At 47.4% G+C, this 27773-nt stretch overlaps 1 protein-coding gene across 1 annotated transcript in view; it reads right to left on the bottom strand.

Moving 5' to 3' along the window:
• SMC1B (structural maintenance of chromosomes 1B) overlaps positions 1-27773 on the bottom strand; it is a 255680-nt gene that overhangs the window by 50015 nt on the left and 177892 nt on the right. Inside the window, exons 15-17 of the mRNA XM_077469356.1 lie at positions 24703-24809; positions 22610-22751; positions 8707-8852 (exon numbers count right to left, since the gene is read on the bottom strand). Coding sequence (XP_077325482.1) covers positions 8707-8852; positions 22610-22751; positions 24703-24809 — 395 coding nt within the window. The remainder of the gene's footprint in view (positions 1-8706; positions 8853-22609; positions 22752-24702; positions 24810-27773) is intronic.

Below are 27773 nucleotides of genomic sequence, written 5' to 3'. Positions count from 1 at the left end.
GCGTTCCGTCCAGCATTTCCGTCATAGCGTTCTGTCCAGTTTTTCTGTCCAGCATTACTGTCATAGCGTTCTGTCCGGCATGTCTGTCATAGCGTTTCTGCCCCTGGATGCCTGTCATAGCGTTCTGCCCCAGGACTTCTGTCATAGCGTTCTGCCCCTGGATTTCTGTCATAGCGTTCTGCCCCTGGATTTCTGTCATAGCGTTCTGCCCCTGGATTTCTGTCATAGTGTTCTGTCCATGGATTTCTGTCATAGCGTTCTGCCCCTGGATTTCTGTCATAGCGTTCTGCCCCTGGATTTCTGTCATAGCGTTCTGCCCCTGGATTTCTGTCATAGCGTTCTGCCCCTGGATTTCTGTCATAGCGTTCTGCCCCTGGATTTCTGTCATAGCGTTCTGCCCCTGGATTTCTGTCATAGCGTTCTGCCCCTGGATTTCTGTCATAGCGTTCTGCCCCTGGATTTCTGTCATAGCGTTCTGCCCCTGGATTTCTGTTATAGTGTTCTGCCCTGGATTTCTGTCATAGCGTTCTGCCCCTGGATTTCTGTCAGTGTTTCACCCCAGGATTTCGGTCACAGTAGTCCGCCCCAGCATGTCTGTCACAGGGGGCCGCCCCAGCATGCTTCCCAGCTTTTCTGTCCTAGCATTATGCCCAAGCTTTTCTGTCTTTGCGTTTCTACCCCAGTGTTTCTGTCATAGTGTTCTGCACCAATTTTTTCTGGCTCAGCGTTCAGTCTCAGTGTTCTGGCTCGGCATTCAGTCGTAGCATTTCGGTCATAGCGTTTCTGCCTCAGGATTTCTGTCTTTGCATTTCTGTCTCAGCGTTCAGTCTCAGCGTGTTTTTGGGCATTGCATTTCTGGCCAGGATTCTGCTGTTGCGTCGCTGTCTCCGTTTTTCTGTTATAGCATTTCTGCCCCAGGATTTCTGGCATTGCATTTATGCCTCAGCGTTTCAGTCTTGGTTGTTGCTGTCATTGCGTTTCTGCCCCTGGTTCTGTCTCTACGTTTCTGCATCAGCATTAAGTTTCAGCGTTTTCTGTCATGGTGTTTTTCATCATGGTGTGTTGTGTTTCTGTCTCAGCGTTTCTGTCTTTGTGTTGCTGCCAGCATGTCTGTCATAGTATTTCAGTCTCAGAGTTTCTCAGAGGGGCGTCGTTTACTCATGGCATACTCTGGTAGTCTTTTGTCTTTGTTGATTGTCATGTCCCATCGTGTCTGTGTCATGTTTTGTGCCTGGGTCAGGTAGCTAGGGCTCACACGTCAGGATCTGTCACGTCTATAGATCCATACGGGCTGAGGTTTTCGTTTGTTAATTGATTGTTGTCCGCAATCTTCTCGCCCGTATACCATCGTCAGGTTCATTTTACGCGCAGTGGTCTTGTCTTTTCTGCTCATGTTTCATTCTTAGTTAGGTAGGGGGGTATTGTTGTTCTCATGTCTGGTTGTCTGTCATTTCTCTAGTTTGTGTTTCAGGTTGGGCCGTCTTGGCATCCATACCGATATCAACCGTGCTTGCACTCACTTCTTTCAGCCCGGCTATTGTTGGGGGCTAGTTGATTGGTGCTGATGTCATTTCACCACTGGGATCACCCTTGGGTCAGAAGCAGTCGCATTTTTCTTCAGTTAACGTCCTGTTGTGTTGAGGCCCTGGTTACCGCCCAGGGATGTATAGTCTCTCTCAGGGTGTGTGCTAAGCCACGTCCCCGTGACGGTCCTTGGGTGGTAGGTTAGGCAGATGTCATAATGATTCTGGATTCCACTCTTGGCTCTGATCTTGTCTAACTCCAAGTTCTACTTGGGGACATCAGTCCAGTCGTTTTTTCCGATCCCCAGCTTGTTCCAAGTAGGGGGGGGCTTGGGTATGTCTGTATCATGCCATGGGTCTATTCCCCTAGGAGGTAGTCTGGCCCTCCTTGGTTCAGGATTCTGACTCAGCTGTTCGATCGTATACGGTGGGACCGGGGTCCTGTGTCCGGCATGGTTTCTCCATGTTTGACAATATTATTGCCATGGTACATGGGCCTTTCTGCTTACTCCATCACATCCATCAGGTATCCAGCTTTTGCACTCCTACTAGTGTTTTTTTTTTTGCCACTTATCCTCTTGGGGGGTGGGGGGGTATGTCTCTGGGCTATTTCACTGGTGTTCATTGAGGTATTTCGCTATCATTTGCAGGGGTTCCTCGGGCCAGGCCTTGTTCCTTTCCCCTCACGTATCCTCTCATTTCACGAGCAGTTCATTCTCGGGTCTGGGTGTTGCGGACATCAGGCTCAATTCAATCTTTCAGGGGATGTTCAGTTGGGTTCGGGGTAGTGTCGCAGGTTCGATAGGGGGTTCCTTCTCATCAGGAGTCGGCAGGCCCGGACTGGCCATAGGGCACACCGGGCATTTGCCCGGTGGGCCGCGGACCGCCGGGCCGCATATCATTGGGAAGCTGGTCCAGTCATTAGCTCCACGGCCGCCTCCGCGGCCGGCCCCGCGGCCGACTCCGCGGAGACGGCCGCATTTATTTCTGGCACTGGCAGAGACTTGCGGGCTGCGGGCTGGACTCTCCTTGTGCCAGCGCCGCTCACCACAGCCATCTCCTCGGCCACCTCCGCGGCCTTTCACCTTTGGAGGAAATGAAGAAGAGAAGAGGTCATGTGACCGAAGGGGGAGGAGTTGGAGGAGAACTCATCTTCTTACTGTCGTAAAAGAACCTGCAACTAGAAAGGTAAGTGACAATATTGCCTGCCTCATATGTATATTTTTTTATGCATCTTTGCTGATAATGTGTGTTTTTTTTTTTTATCATGCCTGTGCCAATGTGTTTTTTTCATTGCCTGCCAATGTTTTTTTATGTTTTTTTTTTTTTTTATCATGCCTGTGCCAATGTTTTTTTTTTTCAATGCCTGCCAATGTTTTTTTTTTTTTTATCATGCCTGTGCCAATGTGTTTTTTTTTTCATGCCTGCCAATGTTTTTTTTTTTTTTTTTTTATCATGCCTGCCAATGTGTTTTTTCTTGGCTGATAGTGTTTTTTTTTTTTTTTCATGCCTGGCAATGCTTTAGGCTGTGTTCACACTGCAGCGATGCGGGAACGCCGCAAATGCGCGGCGGGTTCCCGCATCGCATGCCTCCCGGCAGCAGTTCGCACTGCCCTATGCGAACTGCTGGGAGTGTCAGTGAAACGTTAATGACACGCGCCGATCAGTTCGCATATCGCAGTGCGATCTGCAAACTCGGACAGGGATCGGATCGCATGGTATGAACACCCATGCGATCCGATTCTGCTGCGGACCAAAAAAAGGGTCCTGTTCAAGTTTGGGGCGGGTGCGATGCGAATTCAGCCATACTATCTGTATGGCTGAACTCGCATCGCACAGAGATCGGATGTGATTTGCACTGCAGTGCGGTGCGAATCACATCCGGTTCTCATAGTCGCAGCAGTGCGAACCCAGCCTAAAACTGATCTTAATAAAAAATAAAAGTGGTCAGTCTCTCTTAGAGATCCCTTTCACACTGGTCACCTCCTGTATTAGATCCGCAGTCTCTGGTCATCTCCTGTAATAGATCCGCAGTCTCTGGTCATCTCCTGTATTAGATCCGCAGTCTCTGGTCATCTCCTGTATTAAATCCGCAGTCTCTAGTCATCTCCTGTATTAAATCCACAGTCTCTGGTCATCTCCTGTATTAGATCCGCAGTCTCTGGTCATCTCCTGTATTAGATCCGCAGTCTCTGGTCATCTCCTGTATTAAATCCGCAGTCTCTAGTCATCTCCTGTATTAAATCCACAGTCTCTGGTCATCTCCTGTATTAGATCCGCAGTCTCTGGTCATCTCCTGTATTAGATCCGCAGTCTCTGGTCATCTCCTGTATTAGATCCGCAGTCTCTGGTCATCTCCTGTAATACATCCGCAGTCTCTGGTCATCTCCTGTAATACATCCGCAGTCTCTGGTCATCTCCTGTAATTGATCCGCAGTCTCTGGTCATCTCTTGTATTAGATCCGTAGTCTCTGGTCATCTCCTGTATTAGATCCGCAGTCTCTGGTCATCTCCTGTAATAGATCCGCAGTCTCTGGTCATCTCCTGTATTAGATTTACAGTCTCTGGTCATATCCTGTATTAGATTTACAGTCTCTGGTCATCTCCTGTATTAGATCCGCAGTCTCTGGTCATCTCCTGTATTAAATCCGCAGTCTCTGGTCATCTCCTGTATTAGATCTGCAGTCTCTGGTCATCTCCTGTAATAGATCCGCAGTCTCTGGTCATCTCTTGTATTAGATTTGCAGTCTCTGGTCATCTCCTGTAATAGATCCACAGTCTCTGGTCATCTCCTGTATTAGATCCGCAGTCTCTGGTCATCTCCTGTATTAAATCCGCAGTCTCTGGTCATCTCCTGTATTAAATCCGCAGTCTCTGGTCATCTCCTGTATTAAATCCGCAGTCTCTGGTCATCTCCTGTAATAGATCCGCAGTCTCTGGTCATCTCCTGTATTAAATCCGCAGTCTCTGGTCATCTCCTGTATTAAATCCGCAGTCTCTGGTCATCTCCTGTATTAAATCCGCAGTCTCTGGTCATCTCCTGTAATAGATCCGCAGTCTCTGGTCATCTCCTGTATTAGATCCGCAGTCTCTGGTCATCTCCGATAATAGATTCGCAGTCTCTGGTCATCTCCTGTAATAGATCCGCAGTCTCTGGTCATCTCTTGTATTAGATCTGTAGTCTCTGGTTATCTGCTGTAATAGATCCGCAGTCTCTGGTCATCTCCTGTAATAGATCCGCAGTCTCTGGTCATCTCTTGTATTAGATTTGCAGTCTCTGGTCATCTCCTGTAATAGATCTGCAGTCTCTGGTCATCTCTTGTATTAGATCTGTAGTCTCTGTTCATCTCTTGTATTAGATCTGTAGTCTCTGGTCATCTCCTGTATTAGATCTGCAGTCTCTGGTCATCACCTGTATTAGATCCGCAGGCTCTGGTCATCTCCTGTATTAGATCCGCAGTCTCTGGTCATCTCCTGTCGTACTTTTCTCAGCGAGCAGTAATAATGTGCAGTATCCTCCATCAATGAATGAGGAAGCAGAAATTATGTGTTGTAACCTCTAACAACCAGTCAGTGATCAGTAATAATATGCTGTATCCTCTGGCAACCAATTGCAATTGCTGCCTGATCTTCTGCAGTAAACGGATTTTGAGTCTTACTGCTATATGTTAAATGTCTAAGAGCGGTTGGGGGGCCCCAAAATACATTGAGAAACCGGTTGCCATTATTTATAATTTTTTTTTTTTTTTTTTAATGGGCTGCTCAGCTTAGAATGCCCGGGCCTATTTTATGTCCCAATCCGGGCCTGGGAGTCGGTGTGTTCTTTTGCCACAGCGAATACTTTCCGGTTACTTGCTGGATACGTACTGCTGCCGTCCGGGAGCACACCTTTATCTGTGATGGTTCATTACCTTCCCTTCTTCACCTAAATTTTGTGTCTTTTTGCCCTCTTTTCAGGCATACTGACCAGTTAGGCCAAGGCATACCTCAGGCCTTGGTTCTTAGGAGTATCACATTTCCCGCTTGAAGACTCTGACTACAAACATCATTTGTTCTGTTACTGTATATATAGCTGTATACAGGGAAAATTATGTATATCTGCAGTCAGTGATGATGGAGGAAGGTCTCTATATATACAGGAAGGAAGGTACAGGAAGGAAGGTAATGTATATGACATGGAACTGGTGGTCACAGATGAAACGGCAATGGTGGGCACAAATAAGATGGCACTAATGGGCACAGATGACACGGCACAAATGGGAGGGGGGCCTTTGTAAGTTCACCTTGCAGATTTTTCTGTAAAGGTGAACTTACACTTTAAGTAGCCATGCGACAGACTCAAGCAGAAGGGGAGACCAATGAGAAATGCTATATACCAGGCTTTGTGAGAAATGCTACATGCTATACTCTGCTGTGAGTCTGGGCTGTATAGTCTGATTTGTTGGGTGGCTAGTCACTGTCAGAAGTTTTTTAGGTGAAAAAACACAAGGGTTTCTCCGGTCTCAGGGAACCCCCTGCTAAAAATTAGAAATCTACAACTCATGATACATTAAGGTGGTGGTCAGTGGGAAGAATGGTCTTAACACTTGTGGTCATTGGGAAGAATTACCTCCTTGCAGATAGCTAAAAAGATGGTGTCAGTGGGAACTTATCTGAGAGGCAGAAATTGCCCAATGCTGAAGGAACCCCTAGTAACCCCTCTGGAGGAACCCTAGGGTTCCATGGAACCCCGGCTGAGAATCACTGGTCTAAATGAATGGTATGTTATGAGTTATTACTCGAAAGAATGGTTAGTTCTTATCTCGTGCTAAATAATACAATAATGCTCTATGATATATATTTTTTAGCTTGTACACTAATTTGAATGTCTTAGGGCTCATTTACACTTGCATCAACACACATTAAAGCGCCTTCTGATTCCACATGCTTTTTGAAGCTTGCCAAATGCTGTGTTTTGATTTTCTATTTGATTTAAAGGAGCCCAGTAGAACCCTGGCTCAGTAGCACCCCACTCAGCAGATCCACAGCTCATTAGGACCTCTGTTCAGCATATTCCCAGCTTATTAGTAGCCTTGTTCAGCAGATCTCTTGCACAGTAGTACCCCCAGCTCTGCCGATGCCCCACTTAGTAGTACCCCCAGCTCTGCCAATACCCCAACTCAGTAGCTTCCCCAGATTTGATAATCCCCCATTCAGTAGTAAGCCCCAGTTCTGCTGATCCTCCTATCTCTCTCTGGTCCCTGCCCACCATGTTTGATATCTGCCAGTTTCTCCTGCTCTGGTCCCCTAGCTCTGCTAATCCTCTGCCGCTCAGTCCTCTGTCTCTCTCTCCCCAGGCCCTGCTCACCTTCTGCTACAGCATTCCCTTATTGCACACCATGTGTGCTGTCTGCTAGTTGCTCCACTCCAATCTGGACCCTGCTCACCTTCCTGCTGTTCCACCCTAGATATCTCCAGGATATATACACATGAACTGGAACAGCTGATTACATCTTTCCGATTTGCTTGTTGGTTTCCCAGTGCACCCTGGGATCTTGTATACCTGCAAAACCTCCAAAACAAAGTGGAGCTGAATAAAAGCTCCAGGTGCTGTGAGAGTTGTCAAAGACTTCTTTGCAGGCGTTGGAGACGTTTGAAGCACCTTTAGGCTAAATTCACACATATGCGACACGAGAATTCGCATTGCACGTCACCCACCGGCAGTTCACACTGCCCTATGAGAACTGATGCGGGTGTCAATAGGAAGTTAAGGACACACTCCGATCAGTTTGCATATCGCAGTGCGAACTGTCAAATGGTGCAAAATAGGATTGCATAGGTGTGAACACCTATGCGGTCTGATTTCAGTGCGGCCCAAAAAATGGTCCTGCACCATTTTGGTGTGAATGCTATTTCAGCCATACAGTTTGTATGTCTGAAATTCACATTGCATGTGATCTATACAGCAATGTGGAGCATTCAAATGCGATCCCTGTCCTCGCATATGTGTGAACCGGCCCATAAATAGACATGGGGTATAATTTTTGAAGCGAAGCACAGCAAAGCATACAACCTGTGAACGGAACTGTAAGGTAACCATTTTATTTAGTCACAAGTTCTTTGATTGACATCGACTGCTTTAAAAAAAGGCATGCCCAATGCCACATTTTGAAGAAAGTGTAAACGAGCCAATTTTTGTGTTTGTGTCTAGGGTTCAGACGAAGGACATAACCCCAAAGAAGTCTTCAGGGTCTATGTTCTATAGGGATGGACCACGGCTCTGGACCTTTATAACCCCTTTATAATATACACGTGTTGTACCAAGTACCGTGTTGAGCTCCCAAGCAAGATCCACTGGCCAAAGCAATATTACAGGCCATCCCCAAGTCATGCAGTTTGACTATGGCTGCCAAGGTTTTACCAAGGTTGCAGTGCTTCTATTTTATTAGAAGACAGTAAGTAGTTGAAGAATCGTAAGTAAAATAAAAATGATTAAGCCTCTGCAATTAAATCCCAGAAAGGGCAAAACAAGTCTGAGGAGTTCTCTACAGGTAGAGAATAGGAGCTGGAGCCATCTTTTACCCATTCCATTCACACTCTTGCAACAGAGAGTCAGCATCTGTGTGTAGACAGCCGCCATTTTGTTGAAGTCTACTGGAGCCTGATAAGTCGATCCTGACTTGCACCAGTCTAGCCACATGCTGATCTGACCGATACAGGCTTGGGGGACATTTGAGCAGTACCAGTTTCATTGTTTTAAACTACATGTACATAAAATAATAAATTAGTTAGGCTAAGAGTGATTTCTCTGTAATGGAGGCTTATTAACTTCATTTCCCGGTTCCCTACTGCACATGCGCGAGCCGCGTGGCGCAATCCGGACGGTCCCCGCTGCCTCTGGGAACTGTGTGTTTCCCAGCAGGCAGCGGGGCACTTGCGCAAAGGGGCGGGCAGTTGCGGAAAGGGGCGTAATCTACGCCCCTTTCCGCAGACAGCTATCCCGGAAGTGGGTGCAGTTACCTGGATTATCCGATGAGCGGAGGTCCATTTTAGGGTGGACCTCCGCTTTAAGTAATTTAACGCTGTGTTCAATAGGACTTTTTCAGCAAAACAGTAACAAACATGTAAAAGGAGTCCACGATTTTTACTGTAGTTCTGAACGTTATTACAAACCAATATACCTTTCATGAAGTGTTTCAGTTACCTGCTAATATTTATCAGCTTCTTTCGTGTTCCTTCAACCAGTTTCTGAGCTTGAGAGACCTCTGACTGTTTATGAATCAGATGATTTTTAAATTCTTGCTGCCGAGATAAGGCTTCATCAACTAACCTGAGAAATCGTTGTTCATCCTATATAATAGGAGTCAGTTAACAGAAAATTTTTAGTTACTATGTGACAAATGCCATATACAATATATATCTAAGTGTGTGTTGCTAACCTAATACTTTTAAAAAGGGACTTGTTTCTATTGTTAACTCCAGTCCTAAATCTTAATGAAATAGAATACTTATGCAAACATTTATATGTTTTATTTTGCGCAACAAATTTTTAAGGCCTCATGCACACAGATTAAAAACACTGCTTATATAGGCGTTTGACATCTTTTATTTTTGTTCAACCTGTAAAAACACTAATATGCAAGCCACTGTGGGCATGAACACATTGGCATTTACAGGCATATTATAATAGAAGCGATTTGAGGCTGAACAAAAAAATACAAAAAAAACAAAAACAAACATTGTGAATTCAGGAGAGGAGCTTTTGGGCAGAAAAAGGGCGGGTGAAGAGGGCGTTCTGTGTAAGTTTACCTTACAGATTTTTCTGTAAAGGTGAGCTTACCCTTTAAACACTAGGCAAATAAATATCCTGGTTAATAGAATAAATGCCCAAACACTTTTTCATAAATGTGTGTTAAAAATGCGTTTTTCGGCAAGTTTTTAGGTTGCTTATTTTCCTGCAACAACCAGGGGAGAAAAAAAAAAAGTCCTGTGTGCATGAGGCCCAAGTTTTAAAACTGTATGTATTAGCTATAAGGCTTGGTTCACACCTAGGCAGTTTGCTTTTTGATCTGTTTCTGCAGTTCCTTTTTGTGTTTTTTGTGCTTTTTTTTCTTGGTCAATTTGTTGTTGGGTGGATTAAAAAAAAAAAAAACACAAAATCGTGGCAAAAATGCACTGCAGCTTCTCCATTCCACTGAACCAAAAAGGCACCGTTTTGCTTTTTAAAATTTCCCTGACCCTTTCCAAAGAGTCAGTGGCTGAAAAAAGCATAGCTATGAACATGTCCCATAGTAAACCATGTTAAATGAACTGTAGTGCGTTTCTGCAAAAAGCATTGAAAAACACATAGGTGTGAACCCAGCCTTAATGTGTATGTAAACCGTAACAAATTACATTTCTAATTTGATCCCCTTAAATCTGTTAAATATACCATTGAACCGGTTTTGTTACATATGTTTAATAAGTACAAAAAAATACCTGCTGATCCTGCAAGAAACACATTGAGCTAGTAACTTTACGCTAACCCTAGCTGTGCTGCACTGAAATCTCAAGTAGCGTTATTAAACCTACTGCGTTCACTTCTGTGAACCACAGAACACCTCCCCTCTAAGCCATAGAGATGAGGAGGTGTTCTGCAGCCCCAGCACATTTTTCTTTAGTGTGAATGCTACTTCTCCATAGATACAGTACTATTAGTATGTGCCGTCATTGTAGACAATGAAGTGTTGTTAATGGCTAGATCACCAGGTGAAAATAAAGGAAAAAACACCTAAAAAAAATAAAAAATGAATGCAGCCAATACACATGAGCACAGGTAAGCTACAATACAGTATATTACACGCCTGTCTTTTGTGGGTTCAGTTATAAATAAATAAAATGTTTATTACTTTGTATACATTAAACAAATATTCCAAAGTCTCTCTGTACCTCCGAATTCCGGGTCTCATATGAGGATTTAGCAATCCAGAGCATACTGTAAATCAGTCCTCTCTCTGGTAGACTACCCCACAACCATCCTTGCCCTTCATGGGAGAGAACCTGAGTGTTAAAAAATGTCTCTCATGGTCACCCTTAAAAGTGTCATAACCCAAATAATGGGAAAATATACCTGCTGCCCAGGACATACCTCCGACGTCCTGTACAAAGTACATAAAGTACAAAATATATTTCCCTGCCAGTGGCACAAGGAACACCAACAAAACGATATGAACTTGTTAGAGGTGAGTTATATATTATCTCTATCACAATATGATGGGAATATAAAGTATATGTAAAGTAGAAGCCATTTAGTAACATGGTGCGTTTGTAGATTTCATCTCAGTTTACACGTATGCCTGTCAAACAGATGCATAATTGATTCATGAAATGAAGCCTCGCTGAATTGGCTTTGACAGACTGCTACTCACATTGAAGGAACTATGATTCTGTATTAACATTGCAGAGTTTAGTGCTCTCAGCCTATATTTTATTTGTGAAAAAAAACATGCAGTGCCTCTCAGGAGAAAGACAGTTTAAAGTGCCACTAAACTCTCGTTTGCAAAAAAAATCAAATAAAAAAAAAATCTGCTCCAGTATATATTGTTAACTCAGAAAATAGGATTTTTTGTACTCACCGTAAAATCCTTTTTTTCTGAAGTTCACTGACTGACACAGCTCCATTTTTCTTGACCACGTTCAGGAGAGGACTAGGCAGAACATGTTACACATGTACAAAAATAGAACTTTCTAGTTCCGCTCAAGGGGCGGTCCCTTCAGTAACAACCCCCCACTCTGCTTCCTGCAGCTTCAGTACGTCAACAAGCAATATAACGTAATCAATAGGAGGGGAGGGTGCTGTGACAGTCAGTGAACTTCAGAGAAAAGGATTTTACAGTGAGTACAAAAATCCTATTATCACTTTCTTTCACTGACTGACACAGCTCCATCATTCTTGACCATAGGAAAGTCCCCAAGCAGTGTCATAACGAGGGGTGGGAAACAGCATAAAAAACTTCACCCACAACCAGGACTGCTCCCTAACAGGGGAGTCAACACCTTATCTAGCCGCATCAGAACGTGTGGCTAACAGTGCATTATACTGAAAAAAATAAGTGCAATTGCAACATTACACGGCCACCTGAAAAACTTTGCGGCCAAAACAGGCATCAGATGATGTGCTTACATCCACTTTGTAGAATTTGGTAAAAGTGTCAACGGCCTTGAGCTTGAGCTACTGACGCTTGAGGTCGGAAAGCCCAAGAGGTCCCAACTGGCTTGGTGGAATGGGCCGTGACAGGAAAGGGGGGCACCTGTCCCTTCAAGGTGTAGGCCTGTACCAGAATCTGTCTGATCCACCTGGAAATGGCAGACAAAACCACTATACCTTTTTTCGCACCAGCTACCGAAACGACCAACAAGTCTGACTTCCGAAAGGGAGCCGTGGCAAACACACCCTTAGGCCGCGTACACACGGGCGGACTGTTCGCCTAACTTTGTCCGCTGAACAGTGTTTCAGCGGACAGTCCGCTCGTGTGTGGGCTTCAGCGGACAGTTTCAGCGGACAGTCTGACGAACAAAGTTTTTCGGAATTTCCGTAAGACTGTTCGCTGAAACTTGGTTTGAGCGAACAGTCCGCTCGTGTGTAGGCTTGTTCGTCAAACTAAGTTCCGCGCATGCTCAGAAAGGATTTACACGTCGAAGGTTGCATTGCAGTGTATTGGACTTCGAATTTCTCGTCCCGTCGTACGTGCCGTTCACGTCATCGCGCAAGTTTTCAGCGGACTGTTCGTTCGTCGTGTGTGGTCAAGTCCGTTCATGCTAATTTTGAACGGACTGTTTGTCAAACTGTTTGACAAACCTAGTTGGGCGGACAGTCCGCCCGTGTGTACGCGGCCTTAGAGCCCGGACCACCTCCTTAGGATGTGTCGATTTGGGACACAGAGATGGTAACACAATGTCTTCATTGATGTGGAACGCAACACCACCTTATCCTTTTGAATAACCAGATAAGGCGACTTGCAAGACAAGCCCGCCAGTTTCGAAACCCTCCCGGGTGATGTAATGGCCACTAGAAAGACCACTTTCTGGGAAAGAGTCAAGGGAACTTCTCTGGATGTTCTCAAAGGGTGGTTTCTGAAGCGCTGATAACACCAGGTTCAGATCCCAGTGGGGTAACAGTGGACGCACTGGAGGAACTACATGATGGACCCCCTGATCAAAGTGCTCACTAGAGTGTGAGATGTCAGGGGTCACTGAAAAAAGACCGCCAAGGCTGATATTTGTCCTTTAATGGTGCTTAAAGCCAATTTCTGGTCTACTCCTCGCTGCTGAAACAGCAGGATCCTGGAAACAGAATAGGTGCACGGACACCATCCTTTCTCCTCACACATAGAAAAGTATGCCTTCCAGGTACGATGAAATATCTTTCGAGAAGAAGATTTCCGTGATCTCAACATAGTTGAAAGCATCGAGTCCGATAGGCCCTGGTTCCTTAGCACCTGGCTCTCAACAGCCATGCCATTAAAACCAGCGATGGTAAAGCAGGATGGAGAATCAGACCTTGAGACAGAAGGTCTTCTCGCATCGGTAGTCGCCAGGGAGCGTCCGCAACCAGGCGTACTAGGTCAGCGTACCAGGGGCGCAAAGGCCAATCTGGGGCAATCAGAATTACTGGAATCCCCTCGGTCTCTACTCCGTTAAAGCTACTTCCACGTTTGCTTTGCAGAGGAAAGGCGTAGATCAGTCGATACCGACCCCACGGAGCTACAAACGCGTCTGCCCAAGGATCTCTTGTCCTGGATACGAATCTCGGCACCTTCCGATCGAGACGGAAAGCCAGGAGATCCACGTCTGGTGTGCCCCACCGCAGGCATAGTAGCCTGAACACCACGGGATGCAGCGCCGATTCTCCTGGGTTCAACATCTGGAAAAATTAGGTAGTCCGCCAACCAGTTTTCCACTCCCGGGATGTAAATAGCCGATAGGGCTGGTATATGTCGCTCTTCCCACTGAAGGATGTGAGCGACCTCCGGTGCCGCAGCTGAGCTTCTTGTTCCTCCTTGATGACTGACATATGCCAACTCTGTGGCGTTGTCTGACTGGATCCTGATCGGACGCCCTTGTAGTCTCATCGACCATGTGGAGAGGCATAGCCTGATCGCTCGTAGTTCGAGCACGTTGATCGGCAACTTGGATTCGTCCCCTGACCAGAGGCCCTGGGTCAACGTCACTGCCTCGAAGGAGGCCACCACGAGCCCCAGGACTCGCATGCAGAAGCATAGTGATGACCACCTGCGGTTCAACAATAGTTTCACCGCGGCTCTGAGTCTGCAGCTTGTCTGAAGGGAGAAACACTCTCGTTTTCTTGGAGTCCAGCAGTAAGCCTAGGTACTTCAAACGCTGAGTCGGTATAAGCACCGACTTTTTGAGGTTCAAAAGCCACCCAAAATCTTGCAGGGTTTGCATGGTGATCGCCACATCCTCCTTTAATTCTGAGGTGGAAGATGCTCTCAGGAGGAGATCGTCTAGGTAACCTACAATCGCGATCCCAAAGACCCCAGGGAGACCCCTTGATGGGAGTGCAGCGACTACTGAGTGAACGGACTCCATTCTGAACCTCTGTACTTTCACAAAGCAATTGAGGGCCTTTAGGTCCAAGATTGGACGTATCCCTTCCTTTTTGGGGACTACAGATTGGAGTAGAACCCCTGGAACCTTTCCGATGCCGGAACAGGCACTATCAACCCGTGACTTAGCAGGTCTCTTACCGCCTTCATGAGGGCCTCCCAGCTAGCCAGGAGTAAGGGTATGTTGGAGAGGAAGAATCTGTTTGGTGGCCAAGAGAGAAACTCTATCTTGTAGCCAGAGGAAATCAGTTTGCAGACCAATTGGTCGGACAGCCGAGAGGCCAACCGGGCTGCAAACTCCCGAAGGTGTCCCCCCACCCGTGTGACGGGCGGGGGCAAACCTTCATGCGGTAGCACTTTTGCTCATAGGCTTATTAGGTTTGCGGTTCCAGAGGAGCTTTTGTCATCCTGTCGGGCTAGGGCCGTTTAGCCGAAGGCCCGGGGGGACGAAAAAGCCACTTATGAGCGGAAAATGAGGGCCCTTGCCTACGGCATGGCTCCTTCGTCTTCCTGGTCTGTGGGAGTAAGGTACTCTTCCCACCTGTGGCATTCTTCATGATGTCATCCAACGAGGCTCAAAGTGCCGCTCACCAAGGAAGGGTAGATCCATCAGGGCTTTTTTAGATGCCTGGTCCGTGCAAGCACCTCAGCACCACTGCTGACACTAAAGCTCTGAAAAACAGAGAAAGGGTATCCAGGGCCGCGTCACAAACGTACTCAAGGCCTTGCACTAACTGGTCTGCTAGTTCCACGCAGATAGGAGAAGCCTGTTGCTCCCCCTAATTCGCGGTGCAAAAGTTTTGCCCACTCAGTAAGTGTCTGTGACACAAGTGCCGAGGCCCGTACTGGTCGCATTGCTGACCCCACAACCGTAAACAAGGAATGGGCCACTGCCTCAGCCTTCCTGCCCGTGGGGTCCTTAAACGCAGGAGTCCCCTCTACCGGGATCGTGGTTACTTTATTTAACCTGGATACTGAGGGGTCCACGACCGGAGGAGCCGACCATTTTTTTTAAGAAGGCTCTCCTCAAAAGGGTAACGCATCGCCATACTTTTTGGGATTGAAAAGGTCAGTTGCGTCGTCACCATTCCTTGTATATGAACTTATCAAAATAAGTCAGATTTGGAAACACCTTAGGTGTACGGGCTGGCTTACGGGACCCAAAATGGACCGCCACCTCAGCAGAGGATACTGCTGCATCCTGTATTTTCAGGGTATCACGCACAGTGGTGATAAGTGCTCCAACTAGCGCTTTTTCCTGCATGGACCCGGAATCATCCTCACGGTCATGGTCAGCATCCTCTGACACATTAGAACAGGGGCCGCCAGTCACCACGGGGCCCCGAGTCTGAATCAGGGCTCCCCTCTTGAGCCCGCATGTTGCACCCTGGCAACTAACGTTTCAAGGACCGCTGACAAAGTGTCCAAAGGCACTGCACTGTTTGCAGGTGAGCCGGTTGCTATTGCAGGGAGATCTGGGGAAGAAACGCCAGCTTCTGGCGCCATGCTGACCCACCCTGCCAGCCACTTTTGGGGACTTAAGACAAGGTGCTCAATCCCACCCTTCTAGCTGCTACAGACTGAGGAGCCTCCACCGCGGGACTCGCCACCCTGACTGAGTGCTGCGCCGTGCTATCGCTGTGCCAGCTCACAAGTGTCCAGGAACAAAAACAGTGCTCTTCTGAGGCAAACACCTTTATGTGTACGGGCTGGCTTACGGGATCCAAAAGGCGCCGCTACCTCAACAGAGGGATTTGCTGTATCCTGAATCTTCATGGTATCATGCACAGCTGTGATAAATGCTCCAACTAGTGCTTTGTCACGCGTGGACCCGGACGGGGACTCATCCTCACTGTCCGATCGGTCCTGTTCAGCGTCATCTGAAACGACAGAGCAGGGGCCACCAGCGTCAGCGGGGTCGAGTCTGCGTCAGAGCTCTCCCCAAAGGACGAGGGGGGGGGGGGGGGGTGCAGGGGTTGCTTTTTACCACCTTTGCGCCCACACACCACTTCCATCCTGGCAATGAACGTATCAAGGACCGCCGACAAAGCGCCCAAAGGCACTGCACTGCACGCAGATGAGCCAGTTGCAATTGCCGGGAGTTCGGGGGAAGAAACATCAGTTTCTGGAACCATGCTGACCCACCCTGTCTGCCACCTTTGGGGACTTAGGACAGGTGCACAGTCCCACCCTCTTATCTGCTGCAGGCTGAGGGGTCCTCACCGCAGGACTCACCACCCTGACCGAGTTCTGTGCCGTTCAGCTACTAGTGCCTGTGTCCTGTGTCAGCTGTTAAGTGTTCTGAGTGAAAAAAAACACGCTGTTCTGAGCCTCAGGGACCAGCGCTGAGCATAAAAACTGTGCTGGGCTACAACAAAATGGCCGCCGGGCATCCAGTATAAAGGACATAATCACAGGGAAAATGGCCGCCGAACTGTAGTAAAATGGTTCCTGACCATGCTTCCCACTGAGTCACTCCAAACATAGCCAACAAACAACTGTACACAGAAAAGGACAGTAAAAAACGAGAAAATGGTGGCAGAACATCGCTATGGCGATCAGCATGTGCAGACCTCCAGACACCTAGCGGGGAGCCCACAGACACCTAGGGACTAAGCCACCCAGAGCAGCCCCCCCGGAAAGCTTCAGACAAAAGATATTAAGAACCAACACCCGCCTTCATGGGTCAGGGTGGTGGTGGTCGGTGAGACCGCCAGCCCTTTTTTCGGACCAGCTACCGAAACGAACAGAGAGTCTGACTTCTGGAAGGGGGCCGTGGCAGACAAATATACCCTCAGGGCCCGGACCACGTCTATGGAATGGAGGACAACCTCCTTAGGGTGTGTTGTTTTTGGACACAGAGATGGCAGAAAAGAAGGTTGCGGATGTAACACCACCTTATGAGTGAGACGCCAGGGGTCGTTGGGGGAAAAAAAAACAGCCAAGGCTGATATCTGTCCCTTGATGGTGCTCAAGGCAAGCTTCTGGCCCACTCCTCGCTGTAATAACAGCAGGATCCTGGAAACGGAATAGGTGCGTGGGCGCCACCCCATCTCCTCACACATGGAGATATAAGCCTCCACGTATGATGGTATATCTTCCGAGGAGAAGATTTTCATGCCCTCAGCATAGTGGAGATTACAGAGTCCGACAGACCTTGGTTCCTTAGTACATGGCTTTCAACAGCCATGCCGTTAAAACCAGCAGGATGGAGTATCGGACCTTGCGATAGGAGGTCTTCTCGCATTGGCATCCGCCATCAGGCGTACTAGGTCTACGTATAAATGACGCCGAGGCCAATCTGGGGCAATCAGTATTACTGGAATCCCCTCGGACTTAGCTCTGCGGAGCAGAAGGGGTAACAGTTTGAGTGGAGGGAAGGCGTAAATCAGCCGGTACTGCTCCCATGGAGCCACCAACGTGTCTGATGCGTCCGCCTAAGGATCTCTCGTCCTGGAAACAAACCTCCGCACCTTTTGATTGAGCCGAGAGGCCAGAAGATCCACATCTGGTGTGCCCCACCTCAGGAAAAGAAGCCTGAACACCTCCGGATGCAATGCCCATTCTCCTGGGTCCAGCATCCGACGACTTAGATAGTTTGCCTGCCAGTTTTCCACTCCCGGAATGTATATGGCCGACAAGGCCGGTACTTGTCGCTCCGCCCACCGAAGGATGTGAGCGACCTCTCGTGCTGCAGCCAAGCTTCTTGTTCCTCCTCGGTTGACATGTGTCACCGCCGTGGCGTTGTCTGACTGGATTTTGATCGGACGCCCTCGTAGTCTCTTCGACCATGTGGAGAGGCATAGCCTGATCGCTCGAAGCTCGAGCACAATGATCGGTAACTGGGATTCCTTCCTCGACCAGAGGCCCTGGGTCGATTGCACTCCCAGTACTCCACCCCCAGGCGGTCAGGCTGGCGTCCGTTATGATCACTGTCCGATGAGGAAGCAGGAACGATTTCCTGGACCGAAGGGCCAGAGATCTCAGCCACCAGAGAAGAGAGTCCCTGACTAACTGGCTCACCCGAATCTGCCGATCCAGGGATAACGGAGATTTGTTCCATTTGGACAATATCTCCCTCTGCAAGACTCTGGTGTGAAATTGGGCGTATGGTACCGCCTCGAAGGAGGCTACCATGAGGCCCAGAACTCGCATGCAGAAACGGAGCGGCGACCACCTGCGGTTCATCAGCAGCTTCACCGCAGCTCTGAGAATCTACAGTTTGTCTGAAGGGAGAAACACTCTCGCTTCCACGGACTCCAGCAGTAAGCCTAGGTACTCCAGGCGCTGAGTTGGCACTAGTACCGACTTTTTGAGGTTCAACACCCACCCAAACTCTTGTAGAGTTTGCATAGTGATCGCCACATCCTCCCTTAATTCTGAGGCGGAAGCTGCTCTCAGAGGGAGATCGTCTGGGTAACCCACGATTGCGATCCCATGTTGTCGCAACAACGCCCAAAATTGGAGTCAATACCTTGGTAAAGACTCGGGGTGCTGAATCCAGGCTAAAGGGGAGAGCCACAAACTGGTAGTGCTCTTCCCCCACTGCAAATCGCAGAAACCTCTGATGCCTGAGGCATATGGGTATATGCAAGTAAGCTGCAAACTCCCAAAGGCGACCCCCCACCCGTGTGTCGGCAACCTTCATGCGGTAGCACTTTTGCTCACAGGCTTGCTGGGATTGCGAGACCAGGGACGCTTTTGTCCCTCCGCAGTCAACCTGTCGGACTGGGAGCACTTACCTTAAGCCCTGGGTGGGGGAAAAAAGCCTATTTTGAGCGGAAAAGGAGGGCCCTTGCCTGCGGCGTGGCTCCTTACCCTTCTTGGACTGGGAGAGCAACGTGCTCTTCCAACCTTGTGACATTCTTAATAATGTCACCCAGCGAAGCTCCAAAAAGCCACTCACCAAGGAAGGGCAAATCCATCAAGGGTTTTTTAGATGCCTGGTCCGCAGACCAGCATTTCAGGCAGATCAGGCGTCGTAGCAACACTGCTGATACCGATGCTCTGGAGAGCAGTGGGAGTGTATCCAGGGCCGCATCACAGACATACTTAAGGCCGTGCACCAACTGGTCTGCTAGTTCTACGCAGACTGGAGGGGACTGTTGCTACTCCAATTCACTGTGCAATCATTTTTCCCACTCAGTAAGGCTAATCCTGTGGCCAGTACCGGTTGTAGCGTTGACCCCACCACTGTAAACATGGACTGCACCACTGCCCTCCTGTTGGTAGGGTCCTTAAATGAAGGAGTCCTCTCTACTGAAATCGTGGTTACTTTATTTAACCTGGATACTGGAGGGTCCACGACTGGGGGAGACTATCATGGTTTAAGATATCTCTCCTCAAAGAGGTACCGCACTGCCATTCTTTTTGGGACTGAAAAGATCCGTTAGGAGCTTCCCCATTCCTTGTATATGAACTTATCAAAATAAGTCAGATACGGAAACACCTTAGGTGTACGGGCTGGCTTATGGGACCCAAAAGGGACCGCAACCTCAGCAGAGGATCCTGCTGCATCCTGTATTTTCAGGGTATCACGCACAGCGGTGATAAGTGCTCCAACTAGCGATTTTTCCTGCATGGACCCGGAATCATCCTCTCTGTCATGGTCAGCGTCCTCTGACACATTAGAACAGGGGCCGCCAGTCACCCGCGGGGCCTGAGTCTGAATCAAGCCCCTCCCCCCTTGAGCCCGCATGCTGCCTCCACCCTGGCAACTAACGTTTCAAGGGCCGCTGACAAAGCGTCCAAAGGCACTGTTTGCAGGTGAGCCGGTTGCTATTGCAGGGAGATCTGGAGAAGGAAGAAACGCCAGCTTCTGACGCCATGCTGACCCACCCTGCCAGCCACTCTTGGGGACTTAGGACAAGGTGATCAATCCCACCCCCCTAGCTGCTACAGACTGAGGGGCCCCCACCACAGGACTCACTACCCTGACCGAGTGCTGTGCCGTGCTGTCGCTGTGTCAGCTCAAAAGTGTCCAGGAACAAAAATAGTGGTGTTCTGAGGCACAGGAACCAGTGCTGGGGAGAAAAACCGTGCTGAGGCTACAAGAAAATGGCGGCTGGCCGTCCTTGTACAGAAAAAAAAACAGGGAAAATGTCTGAACTCCGAGGGAGTTCGAAGAGGGTCCCCCTAGTCGACCTCCCAGGAAATGTCCAGCTTCTCTGTCCTGCCGAGACAGGGAGAGCTGTATTTACCGTCTGGACAAGCTGGAGGCATCCCATCACAGACTCACACCCGAGCAGTACAGGGTGGCTGCGGGTCACGGCAAACTGTGACAAAGATATCTGTAGTCCGGTCATGTGTGTGCCCCGGAGCATTGCGCTCACTGGCCGCCCCTGGAACCTGAGGGGCATGTCGTGGCTGACCCAGAGTGTAGGGCCTGCAGACGCTCGATGGCCAGGCTGGGGAGATTACAAGGATCTACATTATCCAGCCTGTCAGCCAACCGGCTGTTGATAGAAGATCACAGGATCAAAATCTTGCGTAAAAGGCAAAAAAAAAAAACTGAAAAAAACCCCGGGACCGATGTTCCCGCAGGGAGCCTAGGTCCTTCTTCACTAGGCAGAAAAAAACTGAGCTGCAGGAGACAGGCTGAGGGGTTATTGCAGGTGGAATGTCCCCTGGGTGGAACTGTACAGTTCTGTTTTTCACATATACTACATGTTATGCCTGTGCCCTATCCAAGATCAGCCCCAGACGATGAGAAGACTGGAGGGCATACTTCTTGAAAGTTGGTAGGAACTGGATCATATTTTGAATAAATCAATAACAGAAAATCATCCAGGTATTTTGTGACCTGGATGCCCTGAGATCTGAGCATGGTCAGGAAAGGAGCAAGCAACTTTTTGAGAACTTGTTTGGTGCCGAGAAGAGTGCCAATGCCAGGGTGAAAAATTTAAAGTGTTGGTATCCCAGAGCAAAGATTAGAAAGCATTGGTATACGGGAAAGATGAAAATGTGAAAATAAACCTTGTGGATGTTAACAACGGAAGAATTTTCCTTTGCCAGAGAGAAGTTATAACAGATCTTTTGGATGCCATATGAAATTTGGGGATCTTGGCTCCAAGATTAGGCAAAAGCTCCCATTTTGCTTTGAGACTGCGAATAGGTTTGAGTAAAACCCTTTAAACCTTTGTTCTGTAGGAATCGCACTTCTGCTTCCTGAAGGTTCTAGAAGGGCAAAAAGTTTTCCAAAGAAATCAGACCATTAAATTTACCTTAGTCGAACTGGTGATCTGTTGCGTGCCTGAAAGTGAGCTAAAATCAGGGGAGGGGAGCTGTGTCAGTACAGATGTCATGGTTATGCAGTATTCTTTCTCAGGCAGCTTACCTCATCTCGGGTGTTAAGAGGCCAGCCACTCTAACCTGGCTGTTTTTATAATCTCTCCTCTAAGCATGGCTCCACCCCAGGCCCTATCAGGGAGCCCTATATTAACCTGCTCACTGCAAGCCAGCAGGGCTGATCAACCATTGTGTATTCACTGTGTGTTTGGCTTCCTGTTTCCTGCTTTCCGTGTGCTCTATGTTTGTCTCTGTTAGCGACCTTGGCATGTTCTCGACAATTCCGGTCTGCTTGTGACCCTGACCGTTTGGCGTGTCCCTGACCATTCCTGTCTGCCTGTGACCCTGAACCTTTGGTGTGTACTCTGTTGTTCCTGTCTGCTAGTTGCCCTGACCTCTGTCTTATCCCTTTACTATACTTGTTGTTCCAGCCTGCTGTTTCCCTCTGCTGTAGTCCAACGTGAGCACGAGACGTGAGACCCTCGGGGTTGTGACCTGGAGCCAGACTGCAGCAAAGTCCATCCTCACCACTGGAGGCTCTGGTGAACACTTGCTGACTCTTGAACTCCACGCCCTAGGTAATCTATGCTCTAATTCCCACTGGGATCTGTGTTAGCGATCCAGTAGACCTGCATCCTGAATCTCCCTGGGTACAGTCCGCAGCAGTCAGTCCTAAGGTCCACTACCTTAGCGGTGCACTTCCGACTCCTACGGAGTGCATCTGTCACTAAGTCTCAGGTGACCTGACAACAGAACCTTGCTTAGGTGCAGGAGAACAGCTATTGCCCTGAGCATTTTACTGGTTTTCCACAGTGACGTCTGTAGCATGAGTTCTATTAGGCTTTTTATTTTCTCAGCTCTTCTCCGCTTTGTCTCAGCCATTGCTAAGTGAGGGGATTCCCTGTGGGGTATATCCATGAAATAGTTGCAGAATTGAAAGGGTAATAGCACGCCTAGGAAGAGAGCCACGACAACACAGGTGCCAGAAGGCGTAGTGCAACTGCAGAAGGCAGCGGCATATAACCCACAGTATGATTTGCTCTTCTGTACTGTATAATGAGGTTTAATGCTTTGGCTTCAGTTATAGAACATCCAGGAGAACATTAGAACATTACTAGCAGAATATCTTAGGTGAAGGCCACCAAAAACTTTGGTAAGGTTTGATGCAAACACCATTCATATAAAAAAAAATATAAGAAGAATAAGTTTCTGCACCTTCTTTAACTGAGAAACTTGCTCTTCCTCTTTGCTTAAGGTCTCCTTAAGCTTTACCACTTTTTCTGTTTCTTTCTTTAGTTGTCCACGAATGTATTCAATTTGAATTTCCAGACGTGTCTTCTGATTTCCAAACTCCAGCCTAAAAATAATATGGTCAAACATTTACAAGTCAACTAAGTCAGCAAACTGTTAATGCAATCTAGAAAACAACTGAAACCAGTGGCGGCCCGTCCATATGGGGCCCAGCCCCCCTAATCCATGCGCCAGGCCCCTAATTTAAATGTAGGGTGCATGGAATCCAATGGGGTTTTTCTTTTTTTTCTTTTAGAAGCACGTGATTAGAGCCTGAGGAACTATATGGCTTCAAAAATGGATGGACTTCGGGGCACAGTGCACCCAATAGTAATTTGTTATCTTCCTGATTCTCCTCCTGGCCAATTCCAGCTCAGGAAGCGGGTCCTGAGACCCGACTGGCTGAGAGGAGAAGCGATCCTATTGGCCAACAAGGAGGGAGGAGACGCAGGGGAAGCCGTGCCACCGTGAAGCCAAGGAATTAGGAGACCCAGTGTGAAGCCACCACCCGCGACCTAGAATGAGTGAGTGGGAGGACCAATCCACCGACTGGGGGGGGGGGGGATGTAGTTGGTGGACGGATCCCACCCCCCCCCCCCCAATATACCAACAGCCGCCACTGACTGTAACTAAATGTGCAAGACTGCTCAACTTGCCCAAAACCGTGCCCGTTATCCACTTCAAAACTAAAATTCCATTCACACCTATGTATTCCGGGAACATGTTTCTGCGTGTTCTCAAAAATGCGCATCACATGTGCAAATCCATTATTTATGACACGACAAAGATATGCATTTTGAAAACGTGAAAATTGCAAATTACGAAAACGGGCCAGCCTATTCTTTTACTAGCATTTTATTGAAAATTTTTCAATAAAGAAAGATATAAAACAGTACATAAACAAAGAGTAACCATAGAGTAGAGCTGCACGATTAATCATTAAGAATCAAAATCACGTTTCTTTTTTCCCTTCCCGATCTTCAAAACAGCATGTCACAATTCTTTCTAACAAGTGCAGATTTCTCACAGTTGGAAAAAAAATAAAAAATCCAGGCAGCCTGCCACGTTTTATCACAACACAGCATAAGTAGAAATAAAATATATTTTTGTTCTTTTATCAAAGGAAAGAAGGAAGTTTAACCATTTAAAGGCCAAACCTTTTCTGACATTTGTTGCTTACAAGTAAAAATTATTTTCTACTAGAAAATTACTTGAAACACCCAAACAAAATATTTTTTTTTTTTTTAGTAGAGATCCTAGAGAATAAAATGGTGGTTGTTGCAATATTTTATGTCACACTGTATTTGCACAGCAGTTTTTCAAACACATTTTTAAAAAACAAAACAAAAAAAATACACTTTAATGAATAAAAAAAATAAACAAAAAAAAAAATAAACAGTAAAGTTAGCCCAATTTTTTTTGTATACTGTGAAAGATATTACACAGCAAGAATCGTGATCTTTATTCTAAGCAAAAAAATTGTGATTCTCATTTTAGCCAAAATCGTGCAGCTCTGCCATAGAGTAGCAATACATTTTGTACTAGGGCAGCCCATCCAAGTAAATAGGCTGCCCTATGGTGTCGCACAAACACACGAGAAAAATGCGTATATAACCGCGTCGAACAGATGTGAATGGGGCTTAAAAGTGCTACCTAGGAGCAGGCCCTTGTCCAGTATAGCCTCCTCCAGGCCACATCTCTGAGTACACTTGCTTTGCTGCCAAATATTCTCTACTTGGGGCATGAGCCAATGAGTGTTTAGCTGGCATAAAAAGTGCTCTAATTCAACAGGGTGGCGATGAGACCTTTGTAACAAAATATGAATCTCTTTCACCCTTCTCTATTTGCAGGAAAAAAGAAAAATAAGTTGCTGCCATTTCACTCTTATTTTTAAATTTCAGTGGCTGTAGGTTTCTATTTCTTACAGTACCATTTTTTCTTTCACAGGAAATGTAACACACACACACACACACACACACACACACACACACACACACACACTACTTTATCTCTTGTACCTTTTCTTGTCGGTTTCTTCATGTTGTTTCACATGTTCTTCCTCAAAATCACGAATGTTTTGCACTCCTATCTCCTCACAGAAATTCCTAAACACGTGGTCTTCCAGCTATGAAAACATACAGAGTTAGAGTTGTAAACCTCTTCCAGCAATGGAGTGGTTTAAAGTTGCAGCACAACATGTAAACCAGTGTTTCTCAACCTTTTTCCAGACAAGGCACCCTTTAAAATACTGCACAATCTCAAAGCACCCAATTCTAAAATGTAAAAAAAACGAAACTAATATTTTTGCATAATATCTAAAATGAGATATATATATATATATATATAAAATGCGGCTACATCCACACATGTATGACACCCAACAATAGAGTTGATTTATTCATCTAAAGCAGGGGTCTCCAAACTTTAAAAATAAAGGGCCAGTTAACTGCCCTTCAAATATTAGGGGGGCCAGAACTGTGGCCAGCAGAAGAAGAAAATGCCCTGACATTGGTGTGAGTAAAAATATTACATCATAGATGTCAGTTGGAGCAATAGTGCCCCACTGGAAAAGAAGTATTCCTGCGCCACGTCAGGGAAATAGAGGGAGATAGGGTACTGCTGCACACACTGAAAGGGAAATATCTGAACCCCGGGGAATAATGAGTAAGAAGGGTAGTGGTGCGCTGTACACAAGGAGGATATATCTATTGATAAAAGCAGTATATAAAATTCGCAATGGGGGGATATCCAGTAAACAATACAGGTCTGGGTATGTCTATGTGACTAGTTTAAACAGCAACACTCATTTCTACTAATAGTCCACAACATAAATACATAAAATAGTGAAAATTCATATAAAATCCAAAGTGCAACGTGTTGCGATCCTGTAGTCGCATAAAAGTGCAAAAATTTCAATGTGCCGCTGTGGCTGATAAAACAATAATGTTTGTTGCTATTAGTGTAAAATCTACAACATAAAACCGTGAAATCATAAAAACAAGAAAAAAGAAGAAAAAACACAATATAACATTCAAAAGTGCAGCGTGTTGCGATCCTAAAATCGCATAAAGTGCAGGTGTTCTGCTGTGGTGCACATAGGCAAACCTTCAAACATAAATAATAATTCAGTGACAAAAAATATAAGTGTATCAGACAAAAAGTCAGTTTTCAGTGCAAAGTGCTGCGATTATTCTCAAAATCGCATAGGATGTGACTTCTTCAACAAGATATACGATGTGGAGCTGTTGCAATGGGAAGGGCAGTGGTGCTGGTGGAAGGGGATGTGGCCTTGGTGGTCCCGTATATACCAGTAATGGATGTCCCCTTACCTTACCGCTGTAAGGTAACAGCGTATATATAGAGAGCTTTTTGGGATCCTTTAGCAGAATTTTCCCTTTAATATGGGGTGCCCAGGTCCTGACCAATGATATGGTCCCTTTAAGGGGGGTTTCCTCTGTGGTATTGCAGTCAGGATTCCTCAGTGGTATGGCATATACATGGGTTTAAGCAGAGATGGAGGAAGAATACTCCATAGTGTAAGATGCTTCAACAGGTTTATTGTTATTAAAACAGTTTAAAAATACTCACAAACAGTCTGTACAAGCAGTGTATAAACGAGCTCTGCTTAAACCCATGTATATGCCATACCACTGAGGAACCCTGACTTTTTTTTTTTTTTTTACACAAAGTCGTCACTAAGGCCGGGTTCACATTGCTGCGATGCGGGAACGCCGCGAATCCGCGGCGTTTTCCCGCATCGCATACCTCCCGCCGGCAGTTCACACTGCCCTATGCGGACGGCTGGGGGTGTCAATGTTATGTTAATGACACCCCCAGATCCGTCGGCATATCGCAGTGCGATCTGCCGACTCGCACAGGAATCGGATCGCATGGTGTGAACCCCCATGCGATCCGATTCCGTTGCGGACCCAAAAAAGGGTCCCGTGCGAGTTTGCTGCGGGACTGCTGCGAGTTCAGCCATGCTATCTGTATGGCTGAACTCGCAGCGCTACGGAGATCGGATGTGATTTGCTGTGCGAATCACATCCGGTTCTCCCCCCGCAGCGGTGTGAACCCAGCCTAAATGATATATTGCTCACACATGCCATGGTTATATGTGGAATTGTACCCCAAAATGCATTCTGCTGCTTCTCCCGAGTACGGGGATACCACATGTGGTCGACTTTTTGGAAGCCTAGCTGCGTACGGGGCCCCGAAAGCCAAGCACCGCCTTCAGGATTTCTAATGCCGCGTACACACGATCAAACAAGCGGGTGGAAAAGTCTGGCAAACTGAAGTCCGCCAAACAATCCCCCCGTGTGTAGCCTCCGGCATACTTTTTTGACCCGAAAGTACGGCGGACTTAGAATGTAGTTTTACACTCCAATCTTCCCGCCGGACTCGCATTTCGGCGGACAATCCGGCCGTGTGTATGCCAGTCCGCTGTACTTTTGAAATGAACGGACTTTTCCCGCCCGGAGAAAAGTCCGCTCATTTCGAGCGCGTCTCCAGGTAGGCGGGGCCCGCGGAGACGTCGCTTGCCCCGCCGCCTGGTATGGACTTAAAGGGGAACCCCAACGCCGAAAAAAACGGCGTGGGGGTCCCCTCAAAGTCCACAACAGACCCTTGTCCGAGCACGCTACCCGGCCGGCCAGGAAAGGAGGGGCGAGCGAGTGCGGCCCCCCCCCACCCCAAAGCACCTTGTCCCCATGTTGATGAGGACAAGGGCCTCTTCCCGACAACCCTGGCAGTTGGTTGTCGGGGTCTGCGGGCGGGGGGCTTATCGGAATCCGGAGGCCCACTTTAATAAGGGGGCCCACGGATACCGGCCCCCCACCCTATGTGAATGAGTATGGGGTACAATGTACCCCTACCCATTCACCTGTAAAATAAAGTACAAAAAAAAACACAACACACAAGATAAAATAATTTATTGCACAGCTCCGGGGGTCTTCCGTCTTCGGGGGTCTTCTCGCCGGACTCCTCCGCTATCTTCTTGTAGCTCTTTTACTAGCGGAGGAGCCCGGCATTCTTCTTCGTCGCCGCGGCCTCTTCTTCCGACTTCGGGGGTCTTGTCCCCCTCTTCGGT

The sequence above is a fragment of the Lithobates pipiens genome, unplaced genomic scaffold, assembly GCF_037356315.1.
Source record: "Lithobates pipiens isolate NorthernLeopardFrog02 unplaced genomic scaffold, aLitPip1_a1.2 Scaffold_8, whole genome shotgun sequence".
NCBI classification, from domain to species: Eukaryota; Metazoa; Chordata; class Amphibia; order Anura; family Ranidae; genus Lithobates; species Lithobates pipiens.
This window is presented reverse-complemented; position numbering and strand designations above follow the sequence as displayed.